Here is a 20,562-nt window from a genome sequence, read left to right as displayed (position 1 = left end):
TCAGTTGATAGGTATGATAGGCACGTGGGATGGGAATACCTAGGGTCTGGACTCATCCATAAAAACACTTCTCCACCAACACAAGGGTCTGAAACATGATATCAGCACCACATTCAGTGAGCTTGTCGATGATGTTGGATAGGTTGTATGGCGGGACATCGTGGTCTGATCACATACAATTTTTTGTATGCACAGTTTCTTTATGTGTCTACTATATGAAGAATATGCCGTAATTAACTAAAAACATTAACTCAAACCAATTACTCAAAACTGAAGTCAACATGACAAATGTCTAATTTAGTATTACCACCAGTAAGATCATGAAAAAAAGAATATGGATATTTAGATATTACATCTATTTAAACAACCTGTGGTCATGAAATCGTACATTATACACCATCAGTAACTTCAAAAATTAAGTGATGGAGAGTCTGTTTTGTGCAGATATGTGCAAAGTGGGATTAGGAAGAATGTCAAATGTTCATGCATGGTTACTGTAGCTCACCCTGATTGATAACAATATCCACCTCAACCACCACCTTGTGAAATACTTGCAAAAAAGTAGGCAACAAACAGGCAAAGTAATGAATCATGTTAAGTTATGTCTTGTACTCATAAATACCATCCAGTACTGATTCCTCAGTGATTGGAAAAAAGTCACCGGAAAAAAGTCATGGATAAAAAGTCACAGGGCTTTTATTACATGTTTGATTAAAACAATACATACTAGATTCTCTGTTAAATTGCACAGTAGCAATCATGAACACAGTTACTAATCACAGTCCACTGATCAATCAAAATTCTTTGTTAACATCACAAATCACAGACGATCAATCAAATGAATCGAACTGAATGTTCCATCAAACTCCAACCCCACAAAGGAACTCTGGGACAGATTTGCGCTCATTAACTCGGTTCCTGCACAAGCTCTGAATATGTCGCTGCAGTCTGATGTTTTTGGTCTTTACTTCCTCCTCGGGGGGATTGCCGCAGCGTCTTGAGCATTCATAGTTCTTCTGTAGCCAGTTCTTTCTTGAACCATTCTACGCCTCTCTGTACAGAAGGGTGCTTCTAAGCAACCAAGCTGTGGAACTTGTTGTTCCAGTCTTCACAAATGTTACGGTGCAAGGATCACCTTTCACTGTAGCTCCAAAGACATTCCAGAGCTCTTGAGGAAACGGGGGAAACTTGTCTCATGTTGACAGTGAGTGAGTGAGTGAATTTAGCTTCACGCCGCACTCAGCAATATCCCAGCTATATGGCAGCGGTCTGTAAATAATCGAGTCTGGACCAGACAATCCAGCGATCAACAACATGAGCATCGATCTGCATAAATGGGAACTGATGACTTGTCTGCCAAGTCAGCGAGCCTGACCACCCGATCCCGTTAGTCGCCTCTTACGACAAGCATAGTCGCCTTTTATGGCAAGCATGAGTTGCTGATGGCCTATTCTACCACGTGACCTTCACAGGTCCTCATGTTGACAGACAGACCTTGACCAGGACATAGGCGGGTGTATCAAATTATGTCACCAGGTCGACAATAACATTGGGTCCTTTGGGTTTGATAGAGTGCAGGTGTTTCATGCTTTCTTTCACTTGATCTATCAGAAGGAATGCCAGGCCATCAAGCATACCACAGTAAAGTTGAATTGTCTTAGCTGCCCTTAATAAATTCCAAGATGCAAATGTGATATCCATGTCAATAAGTGTGTAACGTCGGCTTCTGACTGGTGCCAATGTCGATGATGGGGTAGGTGGGTGATAATTGAACAATTAATATGTTTAATAATGGGAAGAAATCGCTGTATCCATGGCTACAAGCATACATACTTATACCAAGTTTCTTCCTTCTCTTGTTAGTTGGAGAAGGAAACAGCATTGTATACACTTCAGCTTAATAGTCCTCCCGTAGTAACAGATCAAATCTTATTAAGATTGGCAGTAAGTACCCAGCCTCAATGTTTTCACAGTAGACAACTCTCCTCACTTTAACAAAGTGCACCCCCCACCCCCATATCAATGGCCCCTTCCACACCCCTATTGTTTCATTAATAATGTTATCAGGTCAGAAACAGAAGCTGATGTGACAATTGAGACATTTTGCAACCCACCAGTATATAACATACTACTTTACTAGAATAACTCTTTGCATTGTGACTATTATTCCATTGACTTTTTATCTTTGACTTTTGTCCCTGTGACTTTCTTTCCTATATTCCTTGCTCAATAAACAAAGTACATCCACTTCAAAAGGCAATTCTAAGCTTGTAACATTTTTTTCGAAGAGTTTGTACAGTACTGTTTTGCAGAGGGACAGCGTAACTGCTTTATGTACCATGTCTGGGCATTAACGTTTTTGGAGGTTATGTAGACGCAGATATAGTGGTTGATGTCAAGGTCATTCCTCGGTGAATGTTAAGTCCATCAAGGTCATTCCTCGGTTAATGTTAAGCCCATCAAGGCCATTTTCCTAAGGATGGAAGTCAGGGGTGAGTGAGTATGGTTTACACCCTTTTAGCAATATTCCAGCAATGTCATGGCAACAAGGGAAGTCGGGGGTCAAGGTTATTTTAGAATGGATAAAGTTAGCCTAGGTCATTTTTCTGTGAGCAGTGGCGATCTAGTTTAGAACTGACATTCAGCAAACAATACTACTAATGGGATCAGTTGGTCAAGATCCTTGACTTGCTTGACATGTCACCGTGCCCCAGTACATAGATTGATGCTCATTATGTCGTTTAATGAATATACAGACCACTGTCATATAGCTGGGATATTACTGGGTGTGGCGTTAACCTCCAAACAAACAAACATTTTCATGTGGATGTAGAGTCTTTATCCAGTGAATGTCAAGTAAGTCAACGGCATTACTCTTGAATGTTTGTATGTTTATTTGATGCAGTGACATTTATCCCTGAAAGTTTCAATGATTCACAAATGGAAAGATCGGGCAAATACCTGCACATTACTCAGTTCACACATGCTGGGGATGTGAAACAACTACATATGCTGTTACATAAAACTCACTCAAGCCCTTTGGGGTAAGTGACTCAAAAACACACTCATAAATATATTGTGTTGACAAAGCATTCATGATGTGGTTTCAATTATCCAAACAATATCAAATGATGACCCTTGTAATTTACTTATATTTTCATTTTTAAAAATGTCAAGGATGAATATTTCAACTGTAATATGTGATATGTATGAGCACACTGCCCTTTATAGCACACAAAGTGATCATAAGAATTAAATACACATTCTAATGGAAATTGAAACCACAACTTGTCTTAAGGGGGGACGTGGCTCTGATCAAATGGCATGGGCAGGACATTTAACTGAAGTGACTCAAAACCACCATTGCAAACTAAACTCTTACTATGAATAGTAATGAATACGGATTGTATTAAAAGGTAACAATCCATACAACACATTGATACAAAATCCACACATAGACTGGAAAAGGGTCACAGATCGTAGAGCAGAGACCCCCTTTAAGACCTGCAATATGCACTACTTGTAAGGACTAAGTTCCATGGCTCCACAATATATAACTGCAAAATCTTCTTGGCAAAATATCTCAATGAAAAATTGTTTAGTCTTAGTCTTGAATTTACATTTTATTGAATTATTTTTACCATAAAACATACTGGACTAAAGCACAGTCGACTGCGTTAAAATGTTATAATTCATCAGAACTATCCTGATTAATATGTATCTGAATACAGAGAGTTGGTAAAATAGATCTGCAGGATACATACCCATCATCTAAAAGAAGAGACTAAGCATAATTACAAATTTGTATGGATATAATTTCTATATTTACCACTATCATTAAAAAAGACACAAAAACAAAACAGACAAGATGAATGAATTTCAATTAAGTGAATGCAGGGAAAAGAATCAGTCAGTCGTGTTTAAGCTGCTTCATGGCCTTGTCTTAGTCCTGCAAATAACATAATGGGATTTATGTAGGTAAAATCAACCAGGTGAAACTAAACCATTGGTACTCTTCAGAATTTTATTTGTTGCTTGGCAACAAACTTGTTTGATATGAGAGCCAAGAAGTAAGCTACCCGGTAATCTTTGATAACACAATATTCAATTAGGTTGGAATTTAACGAAGCCAGCAAGGTGACAGATTTTGGCTCCTGTAACAAAACTTTACATCCGAGCTGTCAATTTGACCAACTAATTGCCATTAAAGCAGATAACATACATGACTACATAGGTTCCATTTCCCTGCAAGTCTGATGGGGAATCGCCTGTGTTTTACGTGAAATGGCATGATACTTATATCAAATTTGTATTGCTCCTTTCCATGCTCAATTCCATGCTTCCAGTACATACTAGGAATAAGGTGAAACACAGAAAAAACTCAAGCACAGAATGTTTAAAGTTGTATTATCAACCAAAACAGTTTTCCACTTGACTTGATCAGTGTATTATCCTACTGTCTTTTGATATTCAATATATCAAGGCATGCAGGCCTTAGGGTTTAAACTTCATTCACTCTTGCTGATGTAGATCTGATACCAAAAGACATGCGGTGACATTCTCTATACACAGTAAACAAAACTATATATGCAAAATTATGATGCGACACGTACCTTGTCCAACTTAGTGCTGAGAAGCTGCTGACAATCAATCACAGAATCTATGTTTTTTTCTATTTTTGAGATTCTGTTGAGATTTTTAGCCAAGGAACTGAAACATTGAGAACAAAAAGCATAAGAAAAAGTTGTGCAAACACTGCAATATCATCAACTATCACAGTGTAAGATTGACAATACCAAACATCGACGACTGCTTCATTACATAAACAACTCTCTCACCTTGACAGAGTGGTTGAGTGAGGGAGGGAGTATGATTCTATGCTGCTTTTAGCAATATTCCAGCAACATCACGGCGGAGGACAGTGGGAATAGGCTTCACACACTGTACCCAAGTGGGGATTTTGCCGGGATCTTTGATGTGATGAGCGATCACTTAAACCACTAGGCTACCCGTCTGACCCCAGTGGTAGTAACAGTAGTAATAAAGAGGAGTTAGACAATTCACAGATCTGATCAATTTGAAATATAATTGTGAAAAATCCCACAGATCGCCAGAAAATGGCCATCCTGGGTTTGAAAGCTCCAGGTTTAATAACCAGTGAACCTAAAGGGATTGAGATTGATTTTGATGAGAGACTATCGCAAATCTGAAGATGTCTTATCTAGAATCCATACCTTATCTTGGGAATTGCCTCAGAGTACATGATTTCCATATTCTTGTAGCAGTGGTCATGTAGGATGGATGATATTGCCACACTCTGGGTCTGTAATTTTTGCCTGCAAAATAAGAAACAACAAAATACAATTGTATAACATGAGAGATTTGGTTGGTGAATATGGGTGACAGAATGAACTTTGAAGTGAAATTTATTTTGTGACAAAGAAAGTTTTTCCGAAAAAAAAAACCCACACATGAGCACAGTAATAGGAAGACAAAATACTCCTAACATGACTCAATCGTATGCACAGATATTTTCGAAGTTATGTTTTAACTGCATGAGTATTGGTTTATGCTGTTTGTAGAAATAGCCAAGCAATATCATGACAGGGACACCAGAAACAGGCCTTACACATTTCACCAATGAGGGGAATAAACGCGATTTGACGAGCAAACACCTTAACCACTAGGCTAACATAAAATTCCCTTGGTATTAGGTGTACCATGTGATGTTCATTTCACAATCACAAGACCATTCTCATCGCTGGGCAATGGATCAGACAAAAATCTTTTATGCTTTTGGACACTGGCAAATAAAATTTCAGGAACTATTAAGAAAACATACAAATTATCTTTACCTTTCACATCCATGAATATGATGGTCATGTGCTGTCATTTGATCTTTCACATTCTTGTCTCGTCTGAATCGACTGTGAATGCTGGCGATAACAGTGAGGTGGTGGTTTATTTTGGAAAGGCTGAAATATCAAGCATAAATTTGAATAGAAAGCTCAACCTGTATAGCTTAAACCAAAGGTGGCAAACATGCTTTACGCATCCTATATGTATAAATACATATACAAAGGCACATCCACAGAAATTACTGAATATGCACAAACTGCTCAACTTTTAAGCTAATTTGAGTGTTATCCTCCCAGGTACCCCTATCCAGAAAAAGAAAATACACTGCCAGTATGAAGGGCCACAGAAACAAACAAAGAATTTGAGGATGGGTGGAAGAGAGGTAGGAGAAATGACCAGCTCACCAATCTGTATCTTCGCATCTTGCACACCATTTAGCAGATTTCACCTCCTCTTCATCCATACGTTCGACAAGTGCTGTTCTGTATCGCACTATCTCAGTTGTCCTCTCTTCAGCCTATGGGAAATTGAAAAACTCATTTGAAATGGATAAATTCTTTTCAAAACAGATTTTTCTCTTGGTGACTTTCTCCATGGAAGCAAACTATTTCAAGAAACTTAACACAAGTATTGTTTATGGTCTGGTAGTTTGTTTCCACATATAACTGAACATCTTGTTGCTTAAAAATTATGGTAGGAGGAGAGCACTTTTTTACATAGATTGACTGGTTTTGTTACTACTGGTATGAGAACTTCTAGGAATGTACACAATATCATTCTCAGAGGTGTGTTTAGGAAATTATGGCTTTAAAAAATGGTCTCCCTGGGCTCTGATAGCTGTGGGAAGTAAATGTCTATTACTACTACATCTGAAAGAAACTCTTACATACATGCACGACTCCACACCCCGAAACTTAGGAAAGTTCACATGCTGTACATGCTATTAGATACTACAGCTACTTTAAGGAAAGTTAATAGTACATTTCCCAACACCACCAAAAGTTACCAAAAGTAACTCTCGTAGGCTAGGCCTAGAATTCCGGTCTTCTTGGTGCTATATATCTAAACGCGAAAAAAGAAAGCAAGCTGAATGGAAGAAACAGTTGATATGGTTATTTTCCCTTCAAGTACCCATGCATTCATAATGTAACACTGCATTAATGATAATAAAATCAGTGAGAGGAATACTACTACTACCACCACCACTAATGAAAACAATCACTGCAATAATAATAATCAGTAAATACTAAGTGTAATTATGTACTAAAGACCATTTAGACCAAATGATTCAAATATGGGGACCAGTGTGGAATTAATCAGTGAGATTCAAATACTATTCCAGCAAAACATCACTGACACCAAGACACCTTGGTTTTCTAAAGCTCAAGCATAAATACCAATAACATGTTCTTGAAATAAATTATGAATTGTTTGAAACGTATCAAGTGTTCCATTGTTTCTGCATCAACACACACCATTTTGCTGCATTGCATTGGTTCTGCATCAACATACACCATTTTGCTGCATTGCATTGGTTCTGCATCAACATACAATGTTTGCTTCACTGGTTCTGCATCAATATACAACATTTTGCTGCAGTAGTTCTGCATCAATATACAACATTTTGCTGTACTGGTTCTACATCAACAAACATTTGGCTGCACTGCATTGGTTCTGCATCAACATACAACATTTTGCTGCATTTGTTCTGCATCAACATACATTTGTTGTATTGGTTCTGCATCAACATACAACATTTTGCTGCATTGGTTCCGTATCAACAAACATTTTGCTGCAATGCATTGGTTCTGCATAAACATACAACTGGCTGTATTGCATTGGCTCTGCATCAACATACATCATTTTGCTGCTTTGCATTGGTTCTTCATAAACATACAATATCTGGCTGCACTGCATTGGTCCTGCATCAATATAAAGTGTTTTGCTGCATTGGTTCTGCATCAATATACAACATTTTGCTGCACTGGTTCTGCATCAGCATACAACATTTTGCTGCGCTGCATTGGTTCTGCCTCAAAATACAACATATTGGCTGTGTTGCATTGGTTGTGCATCAACATACAACATCTTGCTGCATTGGTTCTGCATCAACATACAACATATTGGCTGCACTGCACTAGTTCTGCATCAATATATAACATTTTGGCTGCACTGCATTGGTTCTGCACCAACATATAACGTTTTGCTGCAGCGGTTCTGCATCAACAAAATAACATTTTGACTTCACTGCATTGGCTCTGCATCAACATACAACATATTCACTGCGTTTCATTGGTTGTGCATCAACATATAACATTTTGCTGCATTGGTTCTGCATCAACATACAACATATTGGCTGCGCTGCATTGGTTCTGCATCAACAAAATAACATTTTGGCTGCACTGCATTGGCTCATCATTAACGTACGACATATTGGCTGTGCTGTATTGGTTCTGCATCAACAAAATAATATTTTGGCCGCCCTACATTGGTTCTCCATTGGTTCTGCATCAACATACAATGTTTGCTGCACTGGTTCTGCATCAATATACAACATTTTGCTGCATTTGTTCTGCATCAACATACAACATTTTGGCTGCACTGCATTGGTTCCGCATCAACATACAACATTTGACTGCACTGCATTGGTTCTGCATCAACAAACAACATTTTGCTGCAATACATTGGTTCTGCATAAACATATAACAATTGGCTGCATTGCATTGGCTCTGCATCAACATACATCATTTTGCTGCTTTGCATTGGTTCTTCATAAACATACAATATTTGGCTGCATTGCATTGGTCCTGCATCAATATAAAGTGTTTTGCTGCATCAGCATACAACATTTTGCTGCGCTGCATTGGTTCTGCCTCAAAATACAACATATTGGCTGTGTTGCATTGGTTCTGCATCAACATACAACATATTGGCTAGTTCTGCATCAACATACAACATCTCGCTGCATTGGCTCTGCATTAACATACAACACATTTATCAGAGGGTTTCACTAAGTTGGGATAACTTGTACCCAATCCATTCTCTGTAATAAATATGTTTAACAGAAAAACATATTGGCTGCTCTGCATTGGTTCTGCATCAATATATAACATTTTGGCTGCGCTGCATTGGTTCTGCATCAACATAAAACATTTTGCTGCATTGGTTCTGCATCAACATACAACATATTGGTTGCGTTGCATTGGTTGTGCATCAACATACATCTCGCTGCATTGGCTCTGCATCAACATACAACATATTGGCTGCGCTGCATTGGTTCTGCATCAATATATAACATTTTGGCTGCGCTGCATTGGTTCTGCATCAACATAAAACATTTTGCTGCATTGGCTCTGCATCAACATACAACATATTGGCTGCGCTGCATTGGTTCTGCATCAACATAAAACATTTTGCTGCATTGGTTCAGCATCAACAAATGACAACATACAACATATTGGCTGCTCTGCATTGGTTCTGCATCAACAAAATAACATTTTGGCTGCGCTGCATTGGCTTTGCAACAACATACAATAAATTGGCTGCACTGCATTGGTTCTGCATCAACATACAATATATTGGCTGCACTGCATTGGTTCTGCATCAACAAAATAACATTTTGGCTGCACTGCATTGACTCTGCATCAACATACAATATGTTGGCTGCGCTGCATTGGTTCTGCATCAACAAAATAACATTTTGGCCGCCCTACATTGGTTCTCCATTGGTTCTGCATCAACATACAATGTTTGCTGCATTGGTTCTGCATCAATACACAATGTTTGTGCTGTATCAACATACATTTTGCTGCATTGGTTTTGCTTCAACATACAACATTTCCCTGCATTGGTTCTGCATTAACATACAACAATCCACTGCACTGCATAGGTTCTGCATCAACACAGTCACATATCATTTTGCTGCATAGGGTTTGCATCAACAAACAATGTTTTGTTGTACTGCATTGGTGAAATATCAATATACATTCAACATAACTACTCTTGTTTTAAATCAGCATTCAACAAACCACTCTGCTGCATAGGGTGAATACTATTACTGAGTATCATTTGAGTAATTACACTGCTTGGTTTTATGCTCGGTTTTATACAACATTTTGCTGTACTGGAGTGATTAAATCCCAACATCTCTGCTCTGCATCACATTATAAGCCATTAACATTCAGCATTCCACAGCACTGCATTGGTTGCATGTTATTAATCAATATCCCATGGTGTTACGTTGGTTATACACCAACATTTTGTTCCCCCAAAAAGGTTATATATCATATATCCACACTCTGCAGCCATGCAATGAATATAAGCTAATATTCAACGTCAGTTTCTCACTGTGTTCACTTGTTAGCAATACCCTGAATATATGTTAATATTCAACGTCAACTTCTCACTGTGTTCACTTGTTCATCAACATTCTAGTGCTGTGCATAAATAATCTATATTCCACTGTGATTTTTATGAATTGGTTACATGTCAACGTTCCTGTATTGATGATCAGTCAATGATCAATATTCAACTGCACTGACTAACATTCACTGATTCAGCTGCTCGGTATTTGTTACATGTCAACATTCCTGTATTGATGATCAATGATCAATATTCTACTGCATTGATTAACATTTACTGATTCAGCTGCTCGGTATTGGTTACATGTCAACATTCAAATGCAATGTATTGATGATACATAAACATTCTGACATCCTACATTAGTTACCCATTAACACTAGACAATTCACTGCAAAGTGAGCATAAAAGTTGAACATAGTGCAGTGACTCATTAGTTGGAGGTGTGTGCTCAAAACGCTCAGTTTAACATCTCAGAACAGATAATTAAATCATTTTAAAATCGATGGACCATATATTTCTTCATAAAGAATGTGTTAACCACTAGATACCACTAGACTATCTGTCAGCTTAAGTGACCCAACCAATCCATGAGCCAATATTACTGACACCAACACTTTGCACTTTACCGATATCCAACACTTTGTCACATTACTGATGTGTCTGCCGCATGACCGCCTATCAACATTTTGTGCATTACCGATCATAAACGCTTGGACAAATTACCGATATGTGTTCCACATGGCTGCCAATCAATACTTTGTGCATTACCGATCTCAAACGCTTGGATAAATTACCGATATGTCTGCCACATGGCCGCCAATCAACACTTTGTGCATTACCAATCTCCAACGCTTGGACACATTACCGATATGTCTTCCGCATGATCGCCAATCAACACTTTGTGCATTACTGATCTCCAACACGTGGACACATTACCAGTATGTCCGCCGCATGGCCGTCAATCAATACTTTGTGCATTACTGATTATCAACATTTGGACACATTGCACTAGCCATGAGCATACATGCTTTTCTTTTATGGATACTCGTGAATAATTGCTGCCTGGCTAGCCATCAATATCCAACAACATAGTGAGAACATCAATACACTGACGTTGAAGACTGATGTTGATGCAAAATCTGCTTCAGGTATACATGTTTCAGATACTTAAAGAACATGAAGAAAGGGTGTATCACAAGATAATGTAGACAACTGATGTTACCTTTTGATGAACAGTTAGAAGAGTTTTATCATTCAGTATCTCATTGAGGTGCTTCTCTACACATCCAAGACTCTGGACTGTCTCTTGAATCAGCTCGACTAGACAATAGAACGTTCTGAACCTTTTCCCTGATTCTTGGACAAGCTGTGCCATTGGTAAGAATCTTTCACCTGTACACTTCAATTTCTGCTGAAGGAAAGCCCTGAAAAGGAAAAATACACAAATTTGTACATAATGCGAAAAAAAAAAAAGTTTCTATATAGTTTAACACACTATTCAACAATATTTCTGCTAAATTATGGCTCAATAAATAATTGAATCTGGATCAAGCAATCCAGTGACTGACACAAGCTTCCATCTAGTGGTGCTTCATGACCGAGTCAGTCATTCTGACAATCCAATCAAAGCATGCCGCTTACGAAACACTTGATGAAGACCCATTCGAAGTGAGCTGGATCTTACTCTGCTTTCAGCAAGAGCCATTAATACTGTTAAGTAAGACACCAGAACTCTGGACCAGACAATTCAGTGACAGCCATCACGAGCCAGTAAAGTTAATTTCGTCTCAGTGTATTTCGTTACACTCCACCACTGAGTCTAACAAAACCTAGTAGAGGTAATAGGGTTTTGTTAGACTCAGTGGCAGAGAGTAATGAAAAGTAGTGAGGATAAGTTTACTTAAACTGATCATGAGCAAACATGCCAGAAGGACATCGCAATACAATATTAAATCACCCACTGAAGATTCACTCAAACGTTTTTCTTAAGGTTGATCTTTTTTCACACCTACCATTCCCCTTCAAAGGAATCTAGTAAGTCACATACAGCCCTTTAGGATGTGTTAATGTAAAACATTACTTACATTAAACAAAGTGCTCCTTCAACTAAATGCCTTTGATTCTTGACAACCATTTCAGAATACCTCTTGATGACATGACAACGGGATAGACAACTATGTGACAACTTCAAGTCCCTCTCAACATCGATATAGTTTGCAAAGTCTGGGACTGCAGCTGAAAACAAATATAACGGAAATATACTCTTTAAAAAAAGTAAAACTGTAGTTTCAATGTATAATTGTCGAAATTGGGAGATGCATGGGATTGAATCAAGGTTGATACAATAATAATGGATGTTTTCAGAATGCATCACCACATGGATTTCAAAGCGAAGCTGTTTGTTCAGTTATCCCCCTTGTTAGGTGACTGGAGTATGACATGAAAATTTACAATTTTCTGTTAGTATTGTGTGATTTGACCCTGAAAACCCTGACCATGCACAGATGCAAGAAAGACTGGTCTATAGTGATTTATCGACCTGCCTGCAAAACGTCAAGATTCATAATTCACCCCATGCACATGTAGGAGGCTCCCACATTATGCACATGCTTCCCATGCATTGTATTTGCGTGTGGTGATAGCGTGAAATGATGCTGCATACACAAGATGAATGTCATTGTAACGTTCCTCAATGGGTTTTCTTTCTACAAGATGTCAAAGTTCAGGTTTCCCTACTTCTTTTGAGGAGCATAAAATACCATAGATTGGACACAATGTCTGAGGTGGAGTGCAAGTACAAGATGTACATACTACTTTACAGATATGACACAATAGATCATCCTAACTGCAAATGTATTCAAAGCACTGACAGCATTGTGAAAGCTAAGTTAACCGGTACTATAATCTTGATTATCAGTTCCAGAGAGATAATCAGGCAACATATGATTCAAATACATGATCAAGGGATTCTGTAATGGCAAAAGGACAGAACTTTGCCCTGCAATCCAATGTTCATGAGTAGCATCGGACCCTCTGACAAATGTGGCAAATTCGCCAACAGTGAGATGGAAGTCTAAAACCCACTAGCTCCAGTGTCTGATGGTATAGTTCACAATGATTCTGACAGAAGTTGTCACATGTGACACGTCACACCTGTTCGCTGTGTTTAAAGTCTATGCTTGTTAATGATTTCAATGTCAATTATAAGAAACTTGAGACGTATGTTTAATTTTTGTTCTATGGGTCCTGTGAATTTTCAGAGGATAAGACACATCTGAAGCTTACAAGACCCAATGTCCTTTACTTTGAAATACCATTCATGAAAACTGACCTCTGGCACTATACAACAGAATTGTTAATGGCAACAAGATTATGTACCATTAAGTTCAATGAACTTCTAGCTAAAAAAATATAAACATATTTCAGAAATCGTAACAGATATTTCTGTCAATTTATATATTTTGTGTCAGTTTAAGATATTACATTATCTAAAGTTAAAAAAAAATGTGTAACTTACGTATATCTGGATGCTTGACCTTTTCCTTCTCTAGTGTTTTAAATTCTGATGTGAACAGGTAAATTGTTCCTTTAAGAATATGCACTGGATAATCTTGTAGCTTAGATTCTATGTCAACAATGTCATCCATTTGTCTCCCCTTGACAAGCAAGAGCTGTTGACCAGCTGGTATGTCTGTGTGATGAGCAATAAGTTCTTGGAGGCCTGAAAAACTGAATATGACAAAAAATATGTGAGAATGCCATTTTAGAGTAATGTTCCTAAGAAACAGTTAATACCACCACAGAGACTTATGAACCACAAATTCCTGTGTCTTATACAGTATGAAAACTTTACTATACTATGCAAAGCACAATTCAAATGTGACCGTTCAGCTAAAAGGATCAACAAATTTTAACATAGATGACAAATAATCCCACCTGTGATAACCTTCTATGTACAACTTTAAATCAACAGCAGCGCCGTAGTTGAACACATTGAGACAAACTTGATTAACAATATTCTGAGTGATTCGGAAAAAAGCCTCATATGTAATGACTCGTCCCTCGTTGGGTTCCATCAATCCTGCTAACAGTGGAATCACTTGAGTCTTTAAACCACTGCAAGTCAAAAGACAAATAGAAAGTAATTAATGTATCGTCAGTATGAAAATCCAACATGTTCTTATAGAAATCTTCCCTTCTAGCAATATTGTTATATAGGTATTTATGTGGCTTTAAAGTCCATCCCATCTACATGCATGCTGAAACTTTTTTTCCCTATAGCACTGTCAATCACAACGACACATTGTATTTTCAATCTCAACTCTCTGGAGATCCTACAACTCATGCTGACACTAGGTTTCCCAATAAATACCCATTCACAGCCTTGAAAAGCTTTAATATATGTATATCTAATTCACCTGGCTATTTTCATGATACAGTTATACAACAGTTTACATCCCTTTTTCCTTTGTGTACCAGTATATGAAGACTGACGTGATAACAGTTTTGAGGCCAATATTAATAATAATAAGCAAAACAAAAACCATATTTGAGAAGCTATGTCCCTAACTTTGGGTCAAATACTGCATGAAATGTTGCAGGTACAAGTTCCTACAAACTGTACTGCCTGTAACATCACGTATCAGGATTTTACATCTCTATGTTTTTGACTTTCCAGATGATTTTAGTAGATTACTGGTATTCAAAGCAATAACACATTGTGAAATTGTGATAAATATAAGGTGGTCAATGGTTGTGGATTTAACAGGTTCTCCTGACCTACCTTGAAAGAGGGCACGTAGGGGGCAGCTCGCGCCCGAAGATTATTGGACCATTTTCAAAATTCTGTACACCAGAAATAACACCACTCTCTTTCTGGGAAATAATACGGAACCTGTAATGAGAAAACAGGTTGAAAATATTCAGCTATGAAATTCAACTCCAGCTTTATCGCAGCAAACTAAAATATATTGTTCAGTGTATGCAGGCAGTATAAAAAAGCAAAAGCACAAGCACCATGTCATGATGTCCGAACATAACAATCACTTGACCCTGAGTTATCATGAAAAATGGATACTTAAGTCTGAGCTGCAAATGACAACGCATGAAAAAAATCTTTATAAGTGAGTGGGTTTGATTTTATGTCACTTGTAACATTCCAGTAATATCTTGTTGACAACACATGGCAGACATTGTGTTAACACACTGTAACCGTGTGGGGAAAAGAACCCAGGTTTTCGTGAGACGAGTGAACCACTAGGTTAAACCACCACCTCTTAATCATTATGACAGCATATTTGACTGAAAATCTTAATCTTATATATATTGAGGAAAATACACAAACATCAAAATAATATAATATTGCTTACATTGTCTCTCTGTTTTGTCTTCCTCCATATGGTTGGAATGGCAGTTTACCAGTTGCTACATGATAAAATGTCACTCCAAGTGACCACAAGTCTACCCTAGCATCAAAACTTTTATTTGTTGGCAATCTGAGTACTGCGCGTTCATACATTCCTGGGTGCTGAAACAAAAACCATCAATGTATACATCAAATTACAGCAATGTCTCCCATCCTAAATCACCAAATATGAATTATCTCCCCTTACCCAAAGTGAAAATGAAATGGCGCTTGTAAATGTTTTAAGTTGACCAGACAGTCTAGCAATGGTATGTAAGGATTCCTTGTAATCAGGAATCCTGAGCTGCATGTATAATAAGCATGAACATACTAAGTATTCTTCTGTTCCGTAAAGTGATGTAAACTGGTCCTCTTCATTTAAATGTCGAGCTGCCCCAAAATCTGTTAGCTTGTAGACTGATCTGAAAATGATGAGGAATATATACATGAAATTGGATCCTCTACCACAAACATACTCATTGGATTTAAACCAATGAATTAGCCAACTAATAGACATGTTAGTAATGATGTTTTGACTATAAAAACAGTGTTCAGAATGGAACTACCACTCTTGTCATCAGAGCAGAATGGTACACACCAAGATAAAAAGTCACACCATTAAAACAGCCTGCTAATATTAATTCTCCCAGTTGACTCTTTCAACCAGACACACTTAAACCTGCTCAACAATGAAGCTTTTAAAATAAATTTGGCAGCTGGACAAACATGAATATATATATTACCGAAACAACTTCTTTTTATTCTTTACATTTCAAAGATAAGTCTTCTCCTTCATCTGCTCTGATTATGAATCCATAGACCATGTCATGCATTAACATCATGAATGCTTAATAGAGCTGTGACGATATATCACAGTATTGATAATCATAATTCTTTATTGGATGATATATATATCGATACCTTTTTTTTGTATTGTGATATGCATCGTTGACCATAAAATTGTTAATATTCATTAGAAATGTTATGTCAAAATTTCACTTAATACTTGATATCAAAATATACATTTTTGAAGAAAATAACTGAAGATAGCATATCATGATGTGAATTGAATCGTATCAGATTGTTCCAAGATATCTTGATACGTATCATGATGTTGATGTTTCTGTATCGTCACACCTCTAATGCTTCAACATAAAGCTGAAACTGTACTATTGAGTGCATTTACAACATAAAGGTTTGAATGTGATTCACATGTTATCATGCAATTGTGTAATTCTAGAAAATCACAATCTCAATAAATCTCACAAAATCACAATAAATGGGAGAGTACTTGTGTTACTACCTTTCAGACATATTCAATAAATATGAGATAATTCTAACCTTTTGTGTGTTTATGTTACAGATTCATATCATACCTTCCATCTTCTGTAATGAAACGCATGATGTTGCCTGGTTTGATGTCTCTATGTATGATTTCCAGACGTCGCAAATATTCAATACCTGAGGCTGAAAAATATGACATGATGAATTTTTTAAATTTTTGTATGTGGTTCTACTCTATACGCAGAGCCTTTTCTCAAATAATGTAAATATACTGTGTCTTAGGAGATTTCATTGACATTAACCTAAGAAGTTGTTATTAACACTTCAAACCTTGACTCCTATCTCCATCACACTAAACTGAAACCTACATCACAATAATACCATGTTACATTAAAGACTTGGGAAGATCTGGGCTTGAATTGCTTTTCAGCAACCATGCTTGACACAGTAAGTTAGTCTCATGGTGCTTTTAGCAATATTCCTGCAACATCACTAGGGAGGACACCAGAAATGGGCTTTACATATTGTACCTATATGGGTCTTTGGCATGCCGAGTGAACAATTTAACCACTAGGCTATCCCACTGCTCTTTGTCTTGTCATAAGACGAGACAAACAGGATCAGGTGGTCAGGTTTACCGACTTGGTTAACACGTCATCATATCCCAACGATTTGGATTGATGCTCATTCTGATGATCACAGAATTGTCTGGACCAGACTGGATTATTTACAGACAACCACCAAATAGCTGGAATATAACTGAGTGCAGTGTTAAAACACAAACCAACCACCAGCTAGGAAGAACTGGGGACCTATTCTGCTGTGACATCCCTGCTGGATGTTTTTGATACCTACCAACATGTTTGAGTGTGAGCAGGAACTCATCCTCAGACAGACCATGAGAGTACTGAGGCTGATCCAACATGTGGTAGAGAGAGCCTCCCTCACAGTACTCCATGATGAGAACAATTCGGTTGGACACATTCTGAAACAAGTAAACCCATAGACATCAGTCACACCTGTGAGGATACCATCTGTCTGAGGACAGGGTTTGTGAGTATGGTTTTACTTTTTACTTTTATTTATTTATTTATATATTTTTTCAAAAAAATCTATTTTCCAATATACATACAAAGAGAGGTGATGATACATAGTAGAAACATGATGTACTCATCACTGTATTGTGCCATGACACATGGAACAATTATTCTGTATTACCTTCTTACATAGTACAATGATCCTGTATTACCACATTACACAGTACTATCATCTCGTATTACCATGTTACATAGTACAAACATCTCGTATTACCATGTTAACAGTACGATCATCTCGTATTACCATGTTAACAGTACGATCATCTCGTATTACCATGTTAACAGTACGATCATCTCGTATTACCATGTTACATAAGTATAATCAACTCGTAATACTATGTTACAGAGTACAATCATCTTGTATTACCATGTTAACAGTGCAAGTCCTCTTGCATTACAATATTACATAGTACAATCATTCTGTATTATCATGTTATATGGTACAATCACCAAGTACTGCCATGGTTTCATGTTGTTTTATTCCAGTAATGTCATGGACAGGTAGACTGGCTTCAAACATTCTACGCATTAAGGGAACTGAACCTGGTATTTAGCATGGCAAGTGAACACTCTAACCTGTACGCTATCTAACTAAGCAGTATGAGGACATGTCTATAACACTTGTCAGTAATGGAACTCACAACTAATGTGATTGTAACTTGAGTACCTTGTCATGAACTTGCTTGTGGCATGAAGGATGATCTGTACATCTGCACTCTTGCATTTTAAAACCCAGTGAATTAATGGTATTTTTTTAGAATTGTATCTGGACCTATTAACCCATACATTTGGTTGTACAAATGTTATAATTATTCTGTCATGAAAGTTGAAACATGTTCTGTATATATTTTCAGGTAAAACCAGATTGATCTATCACACACAACAATTGTTACCAATAACACCTATACTAAAAACATGCGTATCTCTGTTTACTTACTTCATTTTCAATGTCGAAGAGTCTTATGATGTTTTCATGTCGCAGTCTTTTCAGCAAGTCAAGTTCTCGTAGATTCTCACTCTCTGACCAGTTTCTTACATTTTCATGGAACAATTTGACAGCAACAACTTGTCCATTACTCTAGAAAAAATGAAACAATAATAAAAATATACAGTTTCAACAAAATCATTTGTTTGTAAACAATGTCCTTCCTTTTTCAAAGTTGGTAACCACGATTCAGATTTTTTTCACACTGCCTGAACATGCAATACTGTGTTTTGTGAAACCTATTTTAAACACACTCCTTTTCTGATGGCATGTAAACACGTAACTGTCTGAATGAATGTAGTATACTGCTACTGGGCTGTATCGCACTGTATAGTGTGTGAGTATGATTTCAAGCCATATTCAGCAATATTTCAGATATATGGCAGCAGTCAAGGACAAGCATAGTTGCCTTTTAGGGCAAGCATGGGCTACTGAAGGCCTATTCTACCCTGGACCCAGTCTAAGTAAACCAAGTCTCAGTACTTTTCGTCATACTCCACTACTGAGTCTAACGAAAACCAGTAGGAGGTCGCGCCCGGTTACCTTTGAGCGACCTATGATCATCTAATCAAACACGAGAAGGTTGAATGGATTTAATCAATCAGACAACGGCTACTGTTTGGGGTTTGGCAGGACTTGAAAAATGTGCTAGTCACTGCCACTGATTCCTCAATAAACAAAAATTCGCTAAAACACAGGTATTTGACCTGTAGTATATATGCTTAGCTCTTTCTGATGACATGGTTACCAGCAGCTGATATTTCCTTGGATATTAACAGAAACTCTAATTTCAGCAACTATTTACTCACTGTTGGCAGCATTGTAGCATGCACCAAGTGCATTATCCCGGAAGCAATTGTATAGAAAATACCATTCATTCAGGTGCAAAACTTTTCATGGTAAAAGTTCAAAAGGCATGTGCGAATGTCCTCTTTCGCGATTTGGTAAGCTGTGTTCTGATTGGTCAATCTCAAAGGTTACCTGACATGACCTCCTACTAGGTTTTTTATTAGACTCAGTAGTGGAGTGTAATGAAAAGTACTGAGACTAAGTTTACTTAGACTGACCTGAACCTGAACAGGTCCTTCATAATAAGAATCAAAGCCACACTAACATTCACATTAACAATGAAAATACAGTAGAACATGGATATAGCGAACAAACGGATATAGCGAACAAATTTAAAAGTCCAGTCAATGGTTCCTTTATAATATCATTAAAGTTATACGTGAATAACGAACTCGTGAGTAGCGAATTAACGGTTATAGCGAACTGATTTCCTGACCCCAAGCCCAATTAACGACGTGAGTTGCGAACTCACTCAGTGTCAGCTCAGTGTCAACTCAGCGACTTAGCGGTATACATCAACCTTGTGGGCGGTGAATCAACATTGTTTAACCTCGTTGGCGGTGAATCAACATTGTTTGATAGTCATTAATTAATTAACAAAAGAAACACATCATGTTTAAAAGCTTGACTGATACACAGATGTTCAGTTCGCTCTCGTCGCTATGGCAGGCAAACGTAAAGCTATCACCTTTGACACAAAGCTTCAGATAATCCAGGCTGTA

At 37.5% G+C, this 20,562-nt stretch overlaps 1 protein-coding gene across 6 annotated transcripts in view; it reads right to left on the bottom strand.

The window, feature by feature from the left end:
- Positions 1-20,562, bottom strand: part of LOC137297111 (serine/threonine-protein kinase TBK1-like) — a 120,893-nt gene that overhangs the window by 2,588 nt on the left and 97,743 nt on the right. For all 6 annotated transcript variants that reach the window (XM_067829099.1, XM_067829102.1, XM_067829098.1 and 3 more), the window contains 14 exons: positions 18,944-19,084; positions 17,765-17,894; positions 17,002-17,092; positions 15,957-16,047; positions 15,591-15,748; positions 15,005-15,115; positions 14,158-14,337; positions 13,739-13,950; positions 12,306-12,456; positions 11,444-11,645; positions 6,264-6,376; positions 5,856-5,975; positions 5,235-5,336; positions 4,614-4,710 (listed from right to left, as the gene is read on the bottom strand). In XM_067829099.1, the coding sequence (XP_067685200.1) occupies positions 4,614-4,710; positions 5,235-5,336; positions 5,856-5,975; positions 6,264-6,376; positions 11,444-11,645; positions 12,306-12,456; positions 13,739-13,950; positions 14,158-14,337; positions 15,005-15,115; positions 15,591-15,748; positions 15,957-16,047; positions 17,002-17,092; positions 17,765-17,894; positions 18,944-19,084 (1,899 nt within the window). The remainder of the gene's footprint in view (positions 1-4,613; positions 4,711-5,234; positions 5,337-5,855; positions 5,976-6,263; positions 6,377-11,443; positions 11,646-12,305; positions 12,457-13,738; positions 13,951-14,157; positions 14,338-15,004; positions 15,116-15,590; positions 15,749-15,956; positions 16,048-17,001; positions 17,093-17,764; positions 17,895-18,943; positions 19,085-20,562) is intronic.

Source organism: Haliotis asinina, chromosome 9, assembly GCF_037392515.1.
Source record: "Haliotis asinina isolate JCU_RB_2024 chromosome 9, JCU_Hal_asi_v2, whole genome shotgun sequence".
Classification (NCBI taxonomy): domain Eukaryota; kingdom Metazoa; phylum Mollusca; class Gastropoda; order Lepetellida; family Haliotidae; genus Haliotis; species Haliotis asinina.
This window is presented reverse-complemented; position numbering and strand designations above follow the sequence as displayed.